General features: G+C 45.2%; 1 protein-coding gene across 6 annotated transcripts in view; it reads left to right on the forward strand.

Annotated features, from left to right (window-relative positions):
• LOC147730473 (interferon-inducible GTPase 5-like) overlaps positions 1–13,337 on the forward strand; it is a 153,224-nt gene extending 139,887 nt beyond the window's left edge. For all 6 annotated transcript variants that reach the window (XM_086955285.1, XM_086955283.1, XM_086955280.1 and 3 more), the window contains one exon: positions 11,785–13,337. In XM_086955285.1, the coding sequence (XP_086811411.1) occupies positions 11,835–13,058 (1,224 nt within the window). In that variant the 5' untranslated portion in view covers positions 11,785–11,834 and the 3' untranslated portion in view covers positions 13,059–13,337. The remainder of the gene's footprint in view (positions 1–11,784) is intronic.
• The last annotated feature ends 10,100 nt before the right edge of the window (positions 13,338–23,437 follow it).

Below are 23,437 nucleotides of genomic sequence, written 5' to 3' on the forward strand. Positions count from 1 at the left end.
CACCATTATACTTGGGTTCGCAGCAGAGGGTTACAAATTCAAGTTTAAAAAGTCTCGAATTGCCCATCTGACAGTATTATTTTTAGGATACGAATTATCAAGTGAAGGAAAAAGCCTAGCGGACAACTTCTTAGAGAAGTGCGCTGTACTCCAAGCTCCAAAAACGCTGTAGAATTTACAATCAATTCTAGGCTTTCTGAATTTCGGAAGAAATTACATTCTAAATTACGCAGAGAGGGTATAACCTCTCTACGAACTAATCAAACCTGATTTTAAACAAATCACCTGGACTCAAAAACACACAGAAATTTTGAGATCACTGCAAACAGACATGTTAGCAAAAACAAAATTAGATACACGTGACAACGCACGCGATCTTGTAATCCGAGTCATCCCAGGAAGATGCGGATTCACGTACCTGACCTCTAATGAGGGAGAAAAGGTACCAATTTCAATTAAATCTCACTTGTACACACAAGTAGAAAAAACATTCAGTCCCACAGAAAATACTGTGAAAGCAGTGCAAATTGCATTAGCAAATGAACGAGAATTAGCACATGGCAAAAGGATTAATATCCTCACAGCAGAATCCGCCTTCGAGGCGCTATTCAGCCCAGTAAACCTGCCTACAGTGTCACTGGATCCGAAATGGATACAGTATGTAGATTCTCTAGGAGCGGAAGATGTGAAATACTATTTCGCCCCGCAATTCGAAGAACTGAATGATTTAGAATATGAAGAAGAATATCCTCTGCCAATCGAACTTCTGCCTCTCCCACAATACGCCTGTATAATCTATACAGATAGATTTGTACAGCATTTCAACGTAGAGAGCAAATCCTACGATGCAGCCTGTGCGATTGTTAAAGGTCGTTGGCTGTGCGGTAAATTCAGACCGAAAGTAACAAAAACTGAATCAGTAAGAAACTGTTCGGCTCAGAGAGCTGAAATCAGATCTTTAAAGATGGCGCTTGAAAATGCAGAACGTGAATTCCCGACACTTATCGTGTGCGATTCTCATTTATGCGTCAACTCTTACAATAATAAGCTGCAGAGCTGGATTGAAAACGATTACAAAGATGACACAGGTGCCACAATAAAGGATAAATTGCTCTGGAAACAGGTAGCTCTTTTTCAGAAAGAACTACAAAAGACTCACGTGATACACGCACAGAGTCTTCAACGCGATGGCGTTCACGTTGCAGGGAATTCATTGGCTAATACAGCCACAGCAGAAGCAACTAAACCGGCTTCCGTAGCCACAAAAAAGTGTGCAGAAAAATACATAGACGGGGAAACCATGCTGGCAGTAAAAACGACCGTAAAAGGCGACTGTGCAGCACTGCCCGTGAACTATCCACTCAATTATGCATACGTAATCGATGCAAACTCCGTTCCTTTTGCTCGAATCCCTGTAGTGGGGGATAGGGTAATTCCAAACATGAACAGATGCACACATGGGTTTGGGTCCTAGACACAGAAAGATCAAGGAATCCCTGACTGAATTACAATCGGTATACTGGTGGCCGGGAATGAGTGTGCAACACCAAATATATGCAAACAACTGTGAAAACTGCAACAGGGATCGCAGTAGTGAACTATGCTACCGGCTACCAATCAGAAACAGCGTAACGCTGTCTACATCCCATCCTGCGTCCTATTAATCATTAAGGCTAAACACACTTAAAAAATGTGGCCCCAGCGCTCGGCTGACGCCAGAACGGTTATAAAAGATCTGCGAGTCTTTATCGGCACATACGCAATTGCCATGTTCCATTCTGACCAGGGTCCTGCTTTTAGCTCTCGAGCTTATAAGGAGGCCATGGCCAGCATGGGAGTTGGGTTGCGGTATTCTTGTCCGTCACACCCCGAAGGGAATAGTGTGGTAGAAAGAAAAAACCGGGACATAAAGCGATCTATAACAGCGAAGGTATTAGGTTCAGGCGCTGGGTGGGTCAAACATCTAATAAGTGTCCAAATCAGTCTTAATAATTTGCCAAGAAATTCTCTAAAAGGTTTCAGCCCATACGAACTATTGTTTGGAACTAGAATGAGAGTTCAGGACTTAGATAGTCAAGTATCAGTGGTACAAGATAAGAAAACAGACTTTGACATCAAAGATCGTTTGGCTGTTTTACAGGACTTGAATGAAACAAGAAAATCCTTAAGCAACATAAAGTTAAAGCAACAGCCAGTTACCACTGACGAGGCACCACAAGCAACAGCCCCAGCAAGGCCTGTCTGGATTCCAAAGATTGGGGATCTAGTCAGAGAAAAAATAGCGGTGAAGAAGGAATTTGGGCCTTCTTACAGAAAAGCAGTACCTGTCTTGGCAGTCACCGGAACAAGATCAGTAGTACTACCGCCCCTTGCTGGTAAAAAGGAGAACAGAGTTGTATCAATCGACCTGGTAAAACCACAAGCATGTGGCCTATAATCAACAGTAGGCCCAGTGGACTCCCAAGAAACAACAGAATACCCAAACTTGCAACAATCCAAGAGGTTCAAACTGAAAGACTAATCACATTCGATCAGCCTGCAGTGCACAGAGAAGGACTATGCAATAATGCCTTAGAACTCGTGCCTCTTGAGACACAGATTGAAACAGTTCGTCAAGAAACACCAGTCTACAATAATGTGGCATCAGAAAGTGCTACCGAAAGACAAATTGAAAGAACAATCCCAACAATTGACAGAACTGCCTCTGCCTCTGCCATCGACTTCGACAACTTTTCCGAGGATCAAAGCAACCCCGAAGTGATGCCAGAAATAAAAAAGACTTTTAAAGAAAAAGCAACGGAACTCTTTCAACAAATCAAAAAAGTATATCTGGATGCACCGTTGATTGAGCATTGGATTATTTCAGGGGTATTTATACTCCTACTAGGCCTAATTTTAGTTTTAATTTTAGGAAAGTTTATTACAATTGAATGGACACAGCAAGTCAGAACATCAACTTAGTCCTCAAACCACACAGATCATCCCACGTGAAGAAAAGAGAACTGTCAACAGTAAATGTCACAGCCATTCCAATACCCGGTAGGGTAGTATGGGAGAAAACTGACTATGAGATCTATGGTCCGGTCGAGATCCTGAAGTATCCTCATCAACTGAAGGTTTCCTTAAGTGACTTTGTAAAACCAAGTACATTCTCTGATGATTGGGACTTTAACAGTATTAATGACATGATGTCTGATTTAGTAATGTCAGCTAGATTCACAGAACATGATTATTTACAAGGTTCGTCTAGTTATGAACAGATGTTCTGTTTCACACATTATGGCAATCATTATTTGCATAAATCTGCACAGCCTAGAAATGTTTTTAAGTATAATCAATGGGAACATTGTGCTACACCACCTAAAAGCAGTTCTAAAACATTCTTTGAGAAATTCAAGTACTTCTCAGGGTTTAACACCAGTGATGCAGAAACGTTTTATTACAAACTGTTAGATAAAGCAGGATTGAAAACAATGCTGATAAACACTAAATTGATATATTCAGAAGCATTATTAAGAACCTGCATGATACCAGAACAAATGATGTTTTTAAATGACACAATTCACCAAACATCCTGTCTTGGCCTAGCTAAGATCAAAGACCTAAACAAACCGTCTATTCCAAAGCCAATACCTGAAAATACAACAACAGATATTGAGATAGACGTAACTAAAATTTTACATTTTAACAGAACACATCCTGATTGGAAAAAGTGGTTAATCTGGCCTACTGACACAAACAAATGTCAAGATAGATTCCTGAATAAAACACAGGGGTTAAAAATGACCAGACAAGACCCTAGATACTCCCAGAGACAACATCCAGGGATAGTAACAACATACAGTGTAGGGAAACTCTGCCTCGAATGGCTAGGATCATCCACACTGGCTGAAATTAAGCAACACTTGTCTTTACTTAAAGAGGGTGCCGATTTGCGCGATTTTATTTTGGGACCACGCAAACAGCGTCAAAAGCGTTTCACAGCGGCCAGCATCTATGCTGCATACAACGAGGCTTGGAAAGTCACACAAATTGAAACAGCTGAAAAAATACGAGAAATTGATCGTATTAATTTGGAAAAATCACTTTCTGTAGTTGACAATGGGTTAATGACTCTGTCCTCCAGAATATATTCGTTGGACAATATTGTATCCTCTGCCTTTGATATAATAGACAGAGACTTGCTAATGTTACAGCATGGCCAGTCGCAATTAGGTTCTATTGTACAATTAGGCTGGACGCTGCAAAATCTTCGTTCAGGCTATGTGCCTTGGCGTTTAATCAACACAACGTCATTGTTTTCCACTTTTTAACCTTACTGATAAACAAATCAGCTTGGCACAGAAAGGAGCAGACTATACAATCCTGAGCATCGAAAAACTTGAGAGATTACCATTGACAATGTCAGAAAGTCCTGTCATTGAATGGATAATACACGGAATTATCACTATTCCGATAACAACTTTCCGATTTAAAAAGTGCCTTGAATACATACCTACTGGCCAGTATGAACGATTAGGTAAAGGTTATGTTAAGTCAGCATGGAAATTACCATACACACATTCATGCTATAGTGACAGCGACAAAAATGTATTTCTTAGTGGTGAAAACTGTAAACGTTCACTAAGCGGTATACTTTTGTGCCAGGGTATTAATTTACACGGAAACTGTGAAGGTAATTCTAACAACCTTTCATGCCACCAGCTTGTCACACCTGCAACGCAGATAGAGCCCTTCTTTATGCAACTTGCGAATGGGAGTTACATTCTAAGAACGAATCACAGATGTTGTGGCCTTTTGCCAGGAAAAGCGTATCTCGTAAGCGTAACTTCCATGGTCAAATGCTGTATGCAAGCATTGTTCCCGAGCGGGCCTGGAGACATAGAGACTCCCATCTGACCTCGTCTGCATTTCTCTTCTATACGAATTGATACTTTAAGCAAAATGAAGTCTGTGCTTTTGCAGACAACAGTGCCCATCACGTCATCAAAAGAGACGTATGATCTCCTAGTTGCAAGGACAGCTACGGAGGTTCATGACCTTTTATCAACAAATTGGCCCATGCATTTCGTAGAAATGTTGAGCCAACTCCTTAACATGTCTAGTGACACAGGCATCCCAGGCATATTTAAGACGATTTTTACGGGACTGCTAACACCATTTCAAGCAATTCTGGGAATCGTTCCAAATTTTGGCGGCATACCCCTATTTTTGGGACTTGTAGCAGGCATTTTATTTTTGATCCTCCTGCTTTGATATGGCAAGCCACAGCTCAGACATGACTCCTATGGGAATGGAAGAAACAATCCTAGCAATCCGCTACCGGGACAGAATAACTAGAGTCCTTGGATTGGCCAGGCTGAGAGATCTAAACATGACCTGGTTCCTTTCATTCAGACCAATATGGCAAAACTGCATCTTACCTGTACTACGATGTATGCTAGATGAGTGCGTGTTGGACACCTGTCTTGCACTTCCATCAGCAGTACCAATGGATATCGATACTTTGCTAAGTCCGATAACGGCTCACGCATTGTGTTGTCCCCAGCGGCTACCAATCCTGATGACGGCATTCGTTGAGACTCCTGTGCTACGACTAGGTGGTAACAGTGGAACGAGTGACAAAGGCAACATCATCCAGGTACGACCTTCTGTGAGCATTGCTGATCCAGCCTTTGATGACAGCAATCATTCTCACACCTGCCAAGTTACAGCACTATCGAATTTGGTCGTACTGTCACCTGATTTTGTAGACCAATTCTTTGAGAGCCTGTCTGATATGATGTTCTCACCCGAACAGAAACAATAAATTTAGAGAAGCATTCCGACACACAGCGTTCCCATGAGCTCTGAATTCGGCCTTCAGTTTTGAACAACAAAAACTGCTAAAAGCGTTGGAACTCTTTCCCCGTTCAAGCGAGAATTCTTTTGAATTGAACACTTTTTAATATTCACCTTTTTTGGCACGAAAAATTCTTTGCTTAAAGTAGAACTATTCATAGAGAACAGAAGCTTCTACTTATATTTTTTAATACATCTAGAGACATAATAATTTTACACCAGCCTCTAGCACATTTTACTGCACTGCATTTATATGTGATGAAATTATCTCGCCCTTCCTTTCTGTATTCAGAGATATTTTCATGTGTGATTCTTTTTTGCAAAATCGTTCATTAATTTCATATGCTATAATTTTTGAATGATTTCTATGCTTCAACAACGTACAGTACCTATATTTTCACGTATTACAAATACGCCTATTTCAAATGCATATATGTATTTTGGGGTGGGCAATGTTACACATACTTCTTATTGCTCTAGTTTTAGTAATTTGATGGACATGAATTCGTGGAGTGGGTGTAGCGTTCTAATCTAGGACCCTGATCGATACTGTGACCGTATGCCCCTATACGGCTATAAATCCATTTATTCCCTATATTGGCATAACCGATCAAATGCAATATTCAGAAACTCGTCTCTGGCCTCACACAAACAGAGCCACATTTCAGAATCGCTTTCTCTGCCACTTCCTTTGCAGCTAATTAGTGCAATGACATAGCAGAAGTTACTATCTAAGATTCCTAGATTACCACTCCGAGTTCTTCAACAAGATAAAAACTCAGCAACCTGGGAAAGCCCCGCTTGCTATGTTTTTAATTAGTAATAGAACTCTAATGAGCACTGATAGACGATCACTTCCTAGTGACATCTTTATTGACGTCTTATGTCCAAAAACTTACGTCAAACAAGGCACCTTTCAGGTATAAATATTACCAACGTTGCCTTAAGCAAACGCTGCCTAAATGCCATCGCTGCTGCTGAAGTTGCTGCTGTTATGCTGAATTATACCATAGCTGCTATCGCTACTGCTATCGCTGCTAACTAGCGAACGATGGTGTGGTGAACTTAGGAGCTGAACAGCCGTCCCCCTACAAGAGCCCAGCAGATGCAAGCTGCCCGCGGACGCTGCCCCTCCTCTTCCTCGACGCGCTGAGAGAGACGCTGTCTTTTCTCCTGCAGAGAAATCCAGCTCCGGCGTTTCCAGTCTACTCTTGCGAGTGACTGGGATATCGACCCCCTGAAGGAGATACCAGACCTCCATCATTCTATTCCAGAGGTATGGTGTTGACTAAACCCTTAGAGAGAATTCTTGAAGCAAACCTTGGCAAAACCAACTTAACTTAAAGCTACTTACTTACTCCCCTCCCAAGTATTAGGCTTAGGTCAGGTACACTGGGGTAGGCGTAGTTAGAAGCACCAGTTGAGTATTTTAGCCTAATGTATATATAAATGTATATGTGTGTTATTCATTTTAAACCATTGTATGGCTAAGAAACCATATCAATGCTTTTACAGTATTATTTCGCAATACTCATCTTACTGTACGTACTTTTTATGATAACAAGTCTTGCAATTGTGGCAATTCATTTCTCTTGTACGAGAAGAAAGACTGTTCAATAAATGTTACCCTTTATTGAAAACGCCCGTCTCTCTATTCTCTACATATTGTGAAAGTAAACTGCACAACCACTGACTGAGTAAAATAACTGTCTATTGTTCACACGACTCTAGAGATTGACTCTTATCTGAGGAGCAAAGTTGTCATGTTGCACGGTTGTTGGAAAACTGAATCCATTCTTGTCTGTACCAGGGAAGCTGATCACTTCCTATTCAGAGAAGAAAGTTTCCAGTGACCTCTGAGCTAGTTGGTAACAAACCCAATTAAGTTTAGCATAGTCAGTAGAGGCCTGGAAGATCCGCACTTCTACGTCGATACTACTGTTTATGTTATTCGAATGCGCAGGGCCTATTGGGAAATAGGAACTACACTACAACAGGAGCAAAAAAAGTATCTCGTCTACATGCTCCATTTGTCTAACTTGGGAGAGGATGTCGCTGTGTTCTCTATACATATGGAACAGAAAAGTTAATGCCCATTTAAGAGAGGAATCCGTCACTTATTACAGCCCAGACTGTGCCATACAACAGAGCGCTCCTTTTGTCAAATGCAAAACCAACTGGCTGCTAAAGTTAAGTAGGCATTGGAACAAAAGAGCTAAATAGAAATGTACAATCTGTCTGAAAATGATAAATATATGAGCCTGAAACATCGAATCCAGCAGCTTTCCCTAGGACTGCCTTACTGCTTAAAGCTTAAAACTCTGAATGACTATTGCTCTACACTGTTAGACATGAATAAAACCTACAAACAGTATCATTTTGATTAACTTGTTAAAAATGGAGCATAAGTAATCTGCCACTTGCAATACACATGAACAGTAGAACCTATAGACGATACGCAATGTAGCTTACAATGCAACCAGGAGAGTGCACAGCACTGTACAATCGTCATACACATAAAATAGAATAATTTGCTATTTTTAAACAACATACAAATCGCTTCATATGTTAAAAATAGAAATGTATGTATCGGTGCTACAGTGTTCGATCCACCGGAAATGGAGTTTTTTTAAAACTTTTTTACAAGGTTGTTTTCTGTTGAGCTGTATTTTTTTATTCATTCACCAGGTGGTGTCGAAGGCCATGCAGAAAATATTTGCCAACTGCTGAGGTTAATAAAAGAAACAAGCAACAACAGGGTAGGAGTAACCAGCGAAAGGGAAAACAACAACAACAAGCAATGATGGGCAGAAGGTGCAAGCAGCAATGAGGGTGGGGGTCGGATCAAACAGCTAAAAGGAAGGAAGATAGGGGACGGACAAGCAACACCGGGAAATTAAAAAAAAGTCATCTCACTTTGAAGTCAGAGAAACAAAAGTAAACAGAAGCCCTCGAAAAACAGTGTCTGACATTTGAACTTGGTCTCTGAATGCACAGCAAACGTGATGAGATAAGAACAAGATTTACAGGCCTGTTCACAGAAACGTAGCTCTGAGCGAGTGAAAACGCTAGCACTTTTGTGAAGTGTTCAAAACAAAGACACAAGTAGTTCCTAAAATGGGAGCAACGGATGGATAATAGTAATTGGTCCATGCAATCGGGGAGGGCTAAACACAAGAAGAGGCATGACGCATGCATGCCATGGACAAATAGAAAGAAATTACTTGGGAGCAACGATGAAGCCAGCAAATGGGAAGTCTATGGATGAGCTGAACCCCACATATTCAATACGACAGTCTCTTTGAGACAGCACATGCGCTGTCTAAGCCCAGACCTAAAAAGAGCAGAACGTTTGCTTTGTGTGCCGAATTAACAGGTGCTGCAATGAGCATTGCCCCAACTGATGACTAATTTTAACACGCCCATTATTATAGTTTTCATCATAACCCTTTCAGGTGTTTCCAAGGGCACCATGAATATTTTTGTATGTGTAGTGAGACACAGATAGTTTGTGTTATCAATTTTATTTGGCTGGAAGTACTAGTTCTGTTGCATTTACCAAACTGTGTTATCTTGTTTTTCTGAAGATTTGCTCAGAGACTATTGCTATTATAATTAGGGCTCCCGGTTTTATGGTATTATTTTTGGGCGATTTCCGTCTGTATTTATCCATATTTATTTCTTGCTAATTTTATCTGTATTTCTCCACATTTATTTCGAGATTTGTGGAATAATTAAGCTAAAATTATTATATTTCTACATTTAGTTAACAGATAAATTTGCACTAATGCTTGAGTCTCTGCCAGGTTTCAGTGCTGTGAACAACTGCAGAAGATAAATCAGTGCACTTATATGAAAATATGCAAATTTCAGTATCAACCTTGTGCATATCTACTGCTGTAATTAAAGCCTCTTTAATAAAATTCCTTTCTTTTTTATACTCCTTTATCTATTAATCCACACATCTATTGGCCTGGCAGTCATGGAAGACAGTATTTAGAATTATTCAACGAGCTACCCAATTTCTGTTTTTATCCACTTTTAAAAATCAATACAGACAAGAAAATTAATGTTTTCTGTCTGTATTTTTCTGTAAAAATCAGCAAAAATGGAAAACAGGGAGCCTTAATTATAATACAGTTCTAGGACATTCATTATCAGCCGAAGTATCATTACAGGGTGGCTGAGAACAAACATATCAAATATTCATTACCTGGATATTTTAGGGTCCTTCTTTCATGGCTGATTCTCTGGATATAAAATCACTAATGCTCTAGCACCCGATCATATTGAGTGAAAGCCTTTCTTCTGATTCTAATGCTATCCAAATCCTCCACAGTCACTTTCCTCTTAGACTGTTAGCGTCATACTACATTCTGTGAGACAGGACCACAAGCAACCCCAGACCTGTTTCATACATGGTAGACCTCATCAGGAAAGAAGAGCTTATTTCCTGGGGAACAAGAGCACTTGACCCTTGTCTGGGCAAATTTGCCACCCATCACTTTTTATGTTTCTCTGAGCGACGTTGTAAGTGCGACGCATATGTCCAGTCATGGTTCACTTGTTACTGTGAGACTGGAATATGTGCACCCTACTGGGAGGGCCCAAAAAGGCTGAAAGTGGTCTGGAGTTGCTTGTTTTCCCCTTCATAGGGGAGCTGGCATGGTGGATTGGGCTGAACTGCTTCTAATGGAGTAGGACCAAGGCTGATTTGTATATGGATGTGTCCTATCTGAACTGGCATGCTTGGAAAAGAAATGATGGACTGGAATGCGGCCAGAGTCATTACCAATGAATGAGATTAATTAAAGCATTCCACCAATCACTTTCTGTGCTCCGAAGGGTAATAGCTCTCAGAAATTTTATCTGCTATTACAAGACCTGGAATCAACACCTTGGAACGTATGCATAAAACCAGAGGGCCCTGTCAACAAAATTGGCACCCAACATAGCAGCCATCATGGCTGAAAGAAGTGACTAACCACATATTAAAAGTGATCATCTTTCAAATAAATGCTGAAAATGCTGCAATTCTCCATTTGCCTGATACATTAATGATTATAGGAGCCGCAGTGAACAATAGCTCTGTGTTGTAGTCTAGAAGAGTTCTTTTATATGTTCATGGTAAATGTTCTCTGTTCTACTCTCCCAGCATATTTATGAGTGCTTTGCGTCATGCTTCCACCACGCAACATGGTACATGCGTGATGCAAACCTCCAAGTCGGATTTATGAAGCTACGCAAAGCCACCTTGCGTGGCTTTGAATGGTTTCAGACATCTGGAATAAGGCAATGAGGCGCAAATCACTGTGTTGCCTTACTGTGTGCAAGGGATGCGTTTTATGGGCATTGCGGTGCGTGTTCCCACACAACTCCTATTCTTTTTGATGCATTACCTCATTAACAAGGACTTGTAAATCTGGGAATGTGCAAAACACATGTGCCTCATGTGTTTTGCACATTCCCAGAGAGGCGTAACAAGGAGAAATATCTTTATTTCTCTTCGTTTTTTTACTCTTTCCATGCGTGCTGCATTTTGCAACACACATAGAAAGAGGAAAACATCTCTGGATTGGTTTTGTGCAGGATGGTGGCCCTTCCTGCACAAAACCGATCCTGCTACAACAAAGGATCCCTCCCATCATGGTGCAAGAGTGTCTGTGTTGGTGCTAGGCAAACAAAAAGATGCCAGCGCAGGGGGAAAGGGCAGGAATGTGCCGAATTGGATAAATACAGCGCAGTCCTGCCCTTTCCCTGTGACTCAGGACAGCAAAAAAAGGTGACTCACTGCACTGCCCTGCGCCACAAAGGTCATAAATATGGCCTTACAAGTTCATAATTATATGCCCAACATTGTGTAGCTGTGGTCACATCTTTGCAGACTGTTGGACTAAAGCAAATGCCACAGCTAACAGTAGATATTTTTTTTCTATTTTTCAGCACGACTGAGGTAGCTGATCAAGCACTTGAGAAGAAAAAGGATACTAGAGATGGCAAATAGCAATCCCCCTGATGAACATGAGGCTTTTGACATAATATCTGAAGAGGAAATTGAAAGGTTTAAGAATGCCGTAGAGGAAGGTGACCTCCCTAGAGCAGCTGCAAATCTCATGAATTCCTTGGATTCAATAGAAAATGCAAAGCTTGACATCGCCATCACTGGAGAGTCCGGTTCTGGGAAGTCAACTTTTGTCAATGCTATAAGGGGCCTAGAGGACGAGGAAGAATTTTCAGCTGTGACTGGTGTAGTAGAGACAACAATGGAACCAACTCCCTTTCTGCATCCTGTGTACCCAAATGTGACTGTGTGGGACTTGCCAGGAATTGGAACTGAAACCTTCCGATCATCTGAGTATCTGAAGCAAGTTTGTTTTGAGCGCTACGATTTCTTCATAATCATTGCCACAGAGCGTTTTAAATCTAACCATGCTAACCTTGCCCGTGAAATCAATAACATGGGAAAAAAGTTCTACTTTGTGCGTTCAAAGGTTGATCAGGATTTGGATGCATCTAAGAAACGTCGAAAGTCTACTTATGATGAGGAGAAGATCATGAAGGAGATCAGGAACAACTGCACTGAATGTCTGAAGAAAGCTGGCGTGGAGAACCCATGTGTCTACCTCGTGTCAAGCTTTGAGCTTGATAAATTTGACTTTGAGCTCTTGGAGGAAACCTTGGAGAAGGAGCTCCCAACCCACAAACGACATGCCTTGCTCCTCTCCCTACCAACCGTCTCAATAAAGATATTGGAGAAGAAAAAAGAAATGATGAAGAAGCAGATATGGATGGTAGCTAGTTTGTCTTGTGCAATGGCTGCTGTACCAATCCCAGGTCTCTCTATTGCATGTGACCTTTTAATATTGAAGAAATACCTCTTAAAATATTGCAAGAGCTTTGGTTTGGATGACGACTCCCTAGAGAAACTTGCCAGGAAGGTAGATATTCCTGTGGCTGATCTGAAATCTGTCATCAAGTCCCCACTGGCTAAAGAAATAACAAGTGATTTGCTGATCAAATTGCTTGCTGGTTGTACAGTGTTTGCTGTAGCCACAGCAACCGAAGAAGTGATGAGGTTTATACCTGTACTTGGTTCATTGGCAGCAGGGGGTATTTCCTTTGGAACTACATACTACATGTTAAATACATTTTTGAATGATCTCGCTGAAGATGCGCAGAGAGTACTAAAAAGGTCAATGTTTGGAACAGAGGTTTAAGAAAACAACGAGGGGCCGGAATTCTGGGCACCTTTCCATTGTAATCTGTAGTAATGTTATTAGGAACTGCTTCAAGAACGTCATGGCACTCTGAGATGATTTGGGATATTCTGCCAATGTATTGCAGAGTGTATTTTATTCCTTATAATACATGGTCACACCATCATATCAAATCAGGTTAAACAAAGGTTGTATTTCAGAATGAGTAGCAAAATGGGGGCGGGAAGTCTTTCTTTCTAGTAATGAACTGTATGCTAAAATTAAACACGTTGCCTAAAATCTCTAGTACCAGCAGATCACTATTTGTTGTAGAAAAACAACAGTAAGCACAAAAAGCCAGATTTTGTTTACAATTTTTTTTTGGGGGGTGGAGGGGGGTTATGTAGCGTGAACTTGGACTGAAGGTATCAAAGCGCTTTACATGAGCACCAGTTAGATACCAGGCGGAAAATTATAATTTTTTTTTTGGGTTGTTTGATATGCTCCTTGATCTGCATCTCACTTTGACTGCTGGTTCTGTTCGTTTTTTCGCGGTGGAAGCGCTACCCGATACGCGAACCGGGTAGCTTACCGGTAGCGTAACGGGAGTCCGCCATCTTGCGTTAAGGTCTAATCTGGACACAAGATGGATGATAAACAATGCTGAGTTTGTGTAAAAGGGGGCAAGGGAGACATATCCTGACCCCCTAGGTTTTGTGAGGGTGGATGAAGAGGCCTATATATGTCTAAAAAAGAAAAAAAAATCAAATTTTCGCGCGGTTAGCGTCCGGTGCGCGAACCGGGCAGCGCTCCGGAAAGCGGAAATCGTGAAAATTAGTTAAAAAAAAGTAACATTTAAAATGTATAAAGAGTAATCATAGTTAGGGTAGATCTGAAAAGAGCTTTTGGGTCTGTGGAAGATTTAGGTACTTATAAGTATGTACCAATACACAGTCTTAAATTCTGGATGAAAACTCTGTTCCCCTCATCTGTGAAGTGCACACCATCTTCTCTGTAGATATCTTGCATGTAGTAACGCAAGCTATTGTTGTAGATGGAGCCCATTCCATGGTCTCTCATGTAAGCTGAAACAGACTTATTTACATGCTTCCTCGCTTTCTCAATTTGTGGACAAAATTGATTGGACCACCTCCATTTCTGTCTTTGGCATATATTGGAATATACCAAGGCAGTTTGAGGAAAAAGTGCCATCAATTGCTCAAAGGTGTCCTTTAAAAGCATTTCCAGACCTACCCCAGTCAAAGTGCCCAAATCATTTCCTCCACAGTGCACTATTATGAGGTCAGGGTTTGGCAAATGCAAAAAGGTTTTCACCAATGGTATCAATTGGTGACATTTCAATCCTCTCTGGCCAATCCATTTGATTTCCACATTTTGTAAAATGAGGTTGTGTAAAATTCTGTTATCAGCATACCTGTGAGCCAAGTGGATGTAGCTATGTCCAAGAATCCAGACTGAAAACATGGTGAAAGGAGGTTCTGCTGCAGTCAGATGAAGTGTGGGAATGAAATGGCAGTTGGAACAGTAGGAGTTTGTAATGAAAAGAATTGTGGAGTTTTAATGCTAATGATTCAGTAGCAGTGATTGGTGGATTTTGATTGATGTTCTTTGAAAGATGTGGTTAAGAAAAAATCATTTTAAGAAACATTGCACTGGATAAGCTGGTGTACTGAGAGTTCAGAGTTCATTTGAAACATTGTTGTGTGAAATTGTAAACATGAGAGGTCTTTCAGGAGGTAGTTGCTATGTAAACAAGCATTTACAATGCAATGGTTTCGCCTTTGTTAAAGTTAGAGCTATTGGCATTGCTCTTGACATTTTTATTTATGTTTTTTTTAACATAAATAAATGGCATTGTCATTTACAATGCCACTAGCTTTATCTCTCGCAAATGACACACACAGAGCCCCCCCCCACACACACCCACACAGAGCCCCACACACACAGCCACACAAAGCTCCCCACACACACAGCCCCACAAAACTCCCCACACACACAGCCCCATAAAGCTCCCCACACACACAGCCCCACAAAGCTCCCCACACACACAGCCACACAGAGCCCTCCACACACACCCACATGGTACAAGCAGGCAACAGGGGCACATGGAGGCACAAGCAGGCAACAAGGGCACACGGAGGCACAAGCAGGCAACAGGGGCACACGGAGGCACAAGCAGGCAACAGGGGCACAGGGAGGCACAAGCAGGCAACAGGGGCACACGGAGGCACAAGCCGGCAACAGGGGCACACGGAGGCACAAGCAGGCAACAGGGGCACACGGAGGCACAAGCAGGCAACAGGGGCACAAAAACTGAGGCACAAGCAGGCAACAGGGGCACACGGAGGCACAAGCAGGCAACAGGGGCACACGGAGGCACAAGCAGGCAACAGGGGCACACGGAGGCACAAGCACAAGCAGGCAAAAGGGTCACAAGCAGGAATTGTAATTTAGTCGGGGCTGAAGTGGAGAACGGTCAGTAGGGAAGTAGTGCGGCTGGTGCAGTGGTACCAAGCCGAAAGGTGAGAGGGGCTGTCTGCACCCCAGTTTGGACAGTTTCCACTACCTAACAGGGATTGGTGGGAGGGGGGCGTACTTCTTGCTTGCTTTAGGGCTGTTACTTCGGGGATGCAGTGCACGCTCCTGCCTGCTGCCGCCGGGACACGACAACAGGCAGGGAGAGGACAGGCTGGAAATTCTGGTGGAAATGCAAGAAGCTGTCACGTCGAGTTGCTCTCACCTTGTCCAATATCAAACCAGTCTCTGCCACAGCAAAGCCAGGTGGAATAAACACGGAGAAGGCGGTCTCAAAGTCGTAGACCCCCACTTCCGGAACCAACCAGAGCTATCCTTGCGAGATCAGCTTAACCACCTGGGGGGTGCAGTGAGCTCCTGCAGGGAGGGCTGTGAGGTGCAGTGAACTCCTGCAGGGAGGGCTGTGGGGTGCAGTGAGTTCCTGCAGGAAGGATTGTGAGGTGCAGTGAGCTCCTGCAGGGAGGGCTGTGGGGTGCAGTGAGGGCTGTGAGGTGGAAGGAGGGCTGTGAGGTGGAAGGAGGGCTGTGAGGTGGAAGGAGGGTTGTGTGGTGGAAGGAGGGCTGTGAGGTGGAAGGAGGGCTGTGAGGTGGAAGGAGGGCTGTGAGTTGCAGGGAGGGCGGTGAGGTGCATTGAGCTCCTGCAGGGAGGGCTGTGAGGTGCAATGAGGGATGTAAGGTGCTGTGAGCTCCAGTAGGGAGGGCTGCGAGCAGCAGGGAGGGCTGCGAGCAGCAGGGAGGGCTGCGAGGTGCAGGGAGGGCTGCGAGGTGCAGGGAGGGCTGTGAGGTGCAATGAGGGATGTAAGGTGCTGTGAGCTCCAGTAGGGAGGGCTGCGAGCAGCAGGGAGGGCTGCGAGGTGCAGGGAGGGCTGCGAGGTGCAGGGAGGGCTGCGAGGTGCAGGGAGGGCTGTGAGGTGCAGGGAGGGCTGCGAGGTGCAGGGAGGGCTGCGAGGTGCAGGGAGGGCTGTGAGGTGCAGGGAGGGCTGTGAGCTGCAGTGAGGGATGGAAGGTGCAGGGAGGGCTTTGAGGTGCAGTGAGGGGGTGTGCGGTGCAGGGAGGGCTATGAGGTGCAGTGAGCTCCAGCTGGGAGGTCTGTGAGGTGCAGTGAGCTCCTGCAGTGAGGTCTGTGAGGTGCAGTGAGGGCTAGGGGCTGTGAGGTGCAGTGAGCTCCAGCTGGGAGGTCTGTGAGGTGCAGTGAGCTCCAGCTGGGAGGTCTGTGAGGTGCAGTGAGCTCCTGCAGGGAGGTCTGTGAGGTGCAGTGAGGGCTGAGGTGCAGTGAGGGCTCAGGGCTGTGAGGTGCAGTGAGGGCTGTGAGGTGCAGTGAGGGCTGTGAGGTGCAGTGAGGGCTGTGAGGTGCAGTGAGGGCTGTGAGCTGCAGTGAGGTCTGTGAGCTGCAGTGAGCTCCAGCTGGGAGGTCTGTGAGGTGAAGTGAGCTCCAGCAGGGAGGTCTGTGAGGTGCAGTGAGCTCCTGCAGGGAGGTCTGTGAGGTGCAGTGAGCTCCTGCAGGGAGGTCCGTGAGGTGCAGTGAGGGCTGAGGTGCAGTGAGGGCTCAGGGCTGTGAGGTGCAGTGAGGGCTGTGAGGTGCAGTGAGGGCTGTGAGCTGCAGTGAGGTCTGTGAGGTGCAGTGAGCTCCAGCTGGGAGGTCTGTGAGGTGAAGTGAGCTCCAGCAGGGAGGTCTGTGAGGTGCAGTGAGCTCCTGCAGGGAGGTCTGTGAGGTGCAGTGAGCTCCTGCAGGGAGGTGCAGTGAGGGCTGTGAGCTGTAGTGATGTCTGTGAGGTGCAGTAAGCCCCTGCAGGGACCGGCTCCAGACGTCTCTCCGAGGCCTGGAAGGCAGTGGTGCTCTGATGACTAAGGCAGGCGCGGATCGCACCGCCTCTGCGGCCGCCGCTGCCCAGGCGCGAGCCCCACCGAACATCATAATATATCTGCTACCGCAGCCTTATTTTTGTAAGAAAACCCCCAAAGCCGCTCCTTTGTTTTCTTAGGATTTAGAGCTTTTCCCCATGATCAGGGCCTGTAATGCCCCAGGAATGTATTTAAACAAGAAGCCACTGTTGTCCTAATAAATTCAACCCACATCCAGCCGAGCAGGGAACTCACTCCTGTTACTCACAACCTGTGTTTTGTGTTTCAGTGTCTGTTCCCCTTTGTGTCTTTCGGGGCGCGGGGGAGCCATAACAGGGAGGAGTGAACCGGGAGGGGCAGAGGGTATTTCGAAAGCCACCCCCAAGTCACATTCTGAACTAATAGCATCTTTTATCACAACTTCTGAAAACACTAATAATGCATTTTTCAGGGTGTTCAGTGGTCTCAGCGTCTCCCCCAAAAGGAGATCTTATATTTTTCACAGAATCAAAATGGAGGCTTCCATCAAGGGAGACGAGAGCTGCCAGAGATAAGGGTTGGTACAAGGCAGCAGGGCTGGGTCAGGGTCGGTTACATGCTTAGATCAGCCGGAGGGCTGTCCGAGCCTTTTGCAGGCCCAAGTATCATAGAAGGACTGCAGCAGACATGCTAATTAATCATGTATATGTTTATCAGGTGCCTGGGAGTCAAAGTTCATACCCAAGGGTAGTGGGCGGGGCCACAAGTACAGCTATCATTCCACCTTGCTCCACTCCACCCAAAAGCAACGTGCACGACACAAAATAGTCCACAATTAGTCCATACACTAGCGCCTTGCAGGCTAAAGCGCCCAACCTCACTTACTCGCTTTTCAATATTCCAAGGCGCTGCAACAAAAGGACAATAGGAGTACAACTCTGGCCATCACGCACGACGCCAAAGCGCCCACAGGCACTCTCTACCTCCTTAGCACTACTATCAAGAAGCGTGCTCCTACCGCAGCTTGGCAGGGTTTGAAGCGCTATATAGAACCACATATAATGCAATGTAATTACAGCTAAGGGCATCAAATGAGTGCAGGCTCATTATTATATTTCTGATTCGCTACATGGCGTCGAGCTTCACGCTGGCTTGCTCTGTGCCAAGGCTCCTCGAAGTCAGTGGCGGGAGGAGCTCGAGGCATAAGCACTCTCACACTGTCACTAGGAGGTTTCCAAGATCCTACACCAGGGGAGAGGGGGGGGGGTGTCTCTTGCACACATCTCACTCGACTACACTCCCACACTCTCAGTAGGAGGTTTCCAAGTCCTACACCTGGGGGTCTCTCAGATGCAGCCCTGCACGGCCTCACACCATCTCTGGGAGTCTATGAGCCCTCTACCACCAGCCCCGCACTCACCCTCACGCCTGCATATCGAGTCACACTCTCCTGTTTGCCTTCGCCCTCACTGCGACCCCAGCGCCTACTCTCACAATAGACCTCTAGCAGGCCCATACCCTCGCCTATCAACCTCACTCACTTTCGTGACACCACACTTATGATCACAGTGGTGCCTCACACTCCTGAATGCTGCTCACCTCCCATCTTCCAAACTGCACCAGACACGCATCTCTGACGGGCCTCCCAGCTCACTCTACTGTGCCACAATTCACTCTTTCCCTACGAGGTCCTGCACTACAATTCACTCTTTCCCTACGAGGCGTCAAGGCGCTTTACCTGGCGCACCTCCCCGCACTGCAACAAAATCTACTTTGATTTTGAGTCAAAGTCCACGTTTTAAAGCGCAGCGCGTTACACTTTTATGGTTCATATTATGACTGAATAAAGTTTACTGAAGTGCAGAGCTCCGGGCAGCCCCAGCCAGTTCGAGGCAAACCCCAGTGACTGATTGTGAAACACGACGCCTGCAGGTGCACAGCCCTCTCCAAACGTTAAAAGGAGGAATGGCAGCATTTTCACCTTTCATGCCATGACATATTTGCATGAATGTCTGTCCCACCCGACATGAGTAATAAAGTGACATTTGTCCGATCTGCACTTTACTGTACCTCAGGAGTGCACACCCATCGCCTGGCAGCATTAGCAGGTCAGGTATCTCAGCGGTCACCGAGAACGAAGACTCAGCTTTACATTTTTGGGAGATAAAAACAAACACTGGCAAGGCCAATGGGTTTGTTGCCGACCGAAACCCTTTAGGCTTTGTCATGCTTATTTTGTTTTGACATACATTTTGTAAAACTTTATTGGTGCGGGAGCTACCGGCCACGCCTGCATAAAGACAAACAAGCATTTACAAGGGGCCGGAGACACAGACCGCGGGAGGGGGGGCGGGAACGGGCACACCGACAGCGGGAGAGGGGGGGCGGGAACGGACACACGGACAGCGGGAGAGGGGGGCGGGAAAGGGTAATCAAAAGGCAGAGCACTCACCTGGACTTCTTGGAGCAACGAGAAGTCGACGGGCCCCGGCGCCATCTTCGGCGCAATGACAAAACAAGGAGATAATGAAGCTGTCACCAGCCAGGGCCTACAGTTAAACAAAAATATATATATAGCTCCTGCGCAACACAAATTAGACTCTTTAGTATACAACAAATCTTAGAATCCATAAAATAGCATTCAAATAAACAATATCACATTTCGGGCATATTTACGACACTCACTAATTACAAATTAATTCAGTACCTGAGAAATGTCTGACCAATGACCAAAGCACTAGCCTGGCTTTTCCAGAAGCTAAAGCAGACAGAAGCTGTGGCAGTAGGGATGCGCCATGTGTGAAAAGATGATCACGCCCCCTCTCAAAGACTGCAACCTATAGCTGACCGCAGCGCCCCCGCCGTTCAACGTGCCTTTACCAAGATGGCTGTGACGTTAGTATGCCTGGTGCGTCTTATGCGCAAGTGTCAGGATGGTCAAGCTGCGCCACCCAAATTGAGAACTACATATCCCAGAATTCTAGTGTGGAGGCGGGGCCTTATATAAGCAGGGCGGCCCCTCTGCAAGGTGTTCGTGATTTTGTCTTTCAACAGTGTTGGGAGAGACTGTGAGGAGCGCGAGCTTGGCTTCCTTGAAAGGAAGAATTTGGTTCTGGACTCGTTTTGTGCGCGTTAGCTAGGATTAGCTAAGCGCTGGTGAACTGTCAACTTTAAACATCCTTCGAGCGCGAGGACGGCGCTTCATGACAATTTCCCCACGGCAGCGCGAGGTCAGCGCCGCCTGAACTTTCATATCCCTCGCCGGAGTGCCGAGGTTGCTAGAGAGCGAGAAGCCGGGGCAACGAGGAAGCGCTGAAGAGTTACGCAGCTCCAGAGTCGTGAGTAATTCTCCCCGAATGACGCGTGAGGTTTAACGCGTGTGATGAGAATTAATTTGCGCTCAAGCTGTCTGGATACAGGCTAAACTAATCAAGAAGCCTGGTTTGTTATTTGTGGAGAGGGAAGGACATTGAACCTTTGTTTGGTGAGAACGGAGTACAGCGGATTATTCAAATCAGCGTACTGCCGTTACGAAAATAATCACTAGTGGTTACCGCTGCAAGTGCCAAAGCGGAAGGTAGTGGGGGGAGATCCTACACCTTACCGTGTTTGGAGTGGGACTAGTAAAATACACTGAGTGTGACTAGAGAGCGGGAGACAGTAGTTGGAGGCTACGTCTCGCCGTGTCCTTCCTGGATCTTTGTTGGAACTGTAAATAGTTGTGAATAGACCTTTCTGAGAAGAGTATTGTGCGGAATACCCTGAGGTGTTGTGGGGTCACGTATTGGATTATGATTTAAATTCTTATCACTACAAGGCAGGGGACTAGGGAGAAGTGCATCAACATTCAGACTAGAAAAACTACACAGGGAGGAGGAGGAGCAGTCTTCTTTATATAAGGTGAAACTTTGCTCGTATTTAGTAAGACTATACTGATTATAGGGTTTCAAGGTGAATCTGAATAACCTGTGTGACTGTTTTCTTTATATACAGCTGTCCCTTCCCTGCAGTCCCTTTCCGTCCCTTCCTTGTTTTGTTTCCTGTTTTTTCCCTCGCCCTATCGCTCGAACACGCTGTGTTATTATTACTAGCGTGTTGGTGAGATCGGGAGGTGGAGTCATATGTGCATCAAACAGAGTCGGCAGCGTGGAGTCTGACAGAATCACGAACCCACGAATTGCATTCTGCCGGGTCTGTTTGGAGTACATATGGCCACCTTGGATGATGTGTTGAGGGCCTTGGTGGTGGTTCAGCAAGAATTGGCGGCTTCAAAGGCAGAGGCTGTTCTGCTAAAAGACAGGGTAGAGCAATTGTCCAAGAACCCTTTTTCTACGGGTCCTGCGCAGATACAGGTTACGGTTCCCCCGCCTATCCCGTTAGCCACCCCTGAGAGATATGGGGGGGATCCCAGCAAAACGCAGGCCTTCATGACGCAAATAATGCTCCATTTTTCTTGTAAACCTGCATCGTTTCCCAATAACCATTCCAGAGTGGCGTTTGCCATATCATACTTAGTGGGAGATGCGGCAAATTGGGCTGTACCTCTAATAAAACGTGATGATGCTATGCTGTCCAATTGGACAGCTTTCAGAGAAGAGTTTGAGAAGGTTTTTGACAGGAGGGCCACCAATTTCAGTGCGGATAAGGAGTTATTGTCCCTGCGGCAGGGAAGGAGTGATTTGATAACTTACTTAACTACGTTTAATCGTTTGATTGCCGAGACTGAGTGGCCGGAGGGCAAAAGAATGACTCTGTTTTACCAGGGGTTGAGGGAGGAATTGAAAGACGCAGTGGCCCATGTGGATCCTCAGCCCACGACATGTATAGATATGGTGAATCTGGTCATGAGGTTGGATGGTAGGTTGACTGAGAGAAGCAGGGATAGAAGGAAATGGGACAGGGGATATAACCGGAATGTGAGTTTCCCTACTAGAGCTTTGGGGTCAGCAGAAGCAGGAATAGAGCCGATGGAGATAGGAGCTATTCGACCTCCCCTGTCCAAAACAGAAAGAGAGAGTAGGAGGGTAAAAGGCCTCTGCATGTATTGTGGGAAGAAGGGTCACTACGTAAGAGAGTGCCCTTCCAAACCAAAAGCTTCGAATACTTGGAGTAAGAATCAGAGAGTAGCCGTATCCAATACTGCCAGGGAGGGCGAGGAAAGTTCGGTGCCTTTGTTAACCACAGAGGAGAACCCTGATTGGAAACTTACGTCTTTGTCCTCTTCGGGCATAGGGGAAACTGAATCCCATCTAGTATTGGTTATGACTTTGGAGTGTGAAAACAAAGCACATCAAGTCATGGTCATGCTGGACTCCGGGGCTACCGGAAATTTTGTTGACAATGGGTTGGTGTCTCGTTTAATGATTCCTAGAGTACCAAGAGGAAACCCAGAGGAGGTTTTAGCTGTGGATGGTCAACCAATTAAATCAGGGTTGATCACGGAAAAAACGGCTGAGGTAGAGTTGTCTATTGAGGTGTCTGAGGGGAGGCATGTGGAAAAAGTGGAGCTGAACATCATCGAGGCTCCTCAATATGAAATAATTCTAGGGATGCCATGGTTTACATTCCACAACCCTACCATTGACTGGAAATCTCGCACGGTGCATTTTACTTCGGGGTATTGTAAAGAGCATCTGGTACCTTACGTATCTTCCCCGGTTGAGGCATTGGCTTTGAAGTTTATGGTGGCTACAGCCGCTGAGAAGGAGGTGACCCTTCCAAAACAATACGAAGATTTCCAGGACGTGTTCAGTGAAAGGCGAGCAGAGGAGCTGCCGCCGCATAGACCTTATGATTGCCGGATAGATCTGATAGATGGGGCAGTGATTCCTACGTGCCGGGTTTATGCCTTATCTGTTCCGGAAACGGTGCACTTAAAGGAATATATCGATCATTACGAAAGCATAGGTTTCATAAGACCGTCCCGTTCCCCTGCGGCTTCTCCACTTTTCTTTATTGCTAAAGCAAATGGGGATTTGAGGGCATGTGTGGACTACCGCGTCTTGAATAAAAATACCATACGGA

The sequence above is a fragment of the Lissotriton vulgaris genome, chromosome 2_1 (assembly GCF_964263255.1).
Source record: "Lissotriton vulgaris chromosome 2_1, aLisVul1.2, whole genome shotgun sequence".
Lineage (NCBI taxonomy): Eukaryota > Metazoa > Chordata > Amphibia > Caudata > Salamandridae > Lissotriton > Lissotriton vulgaris.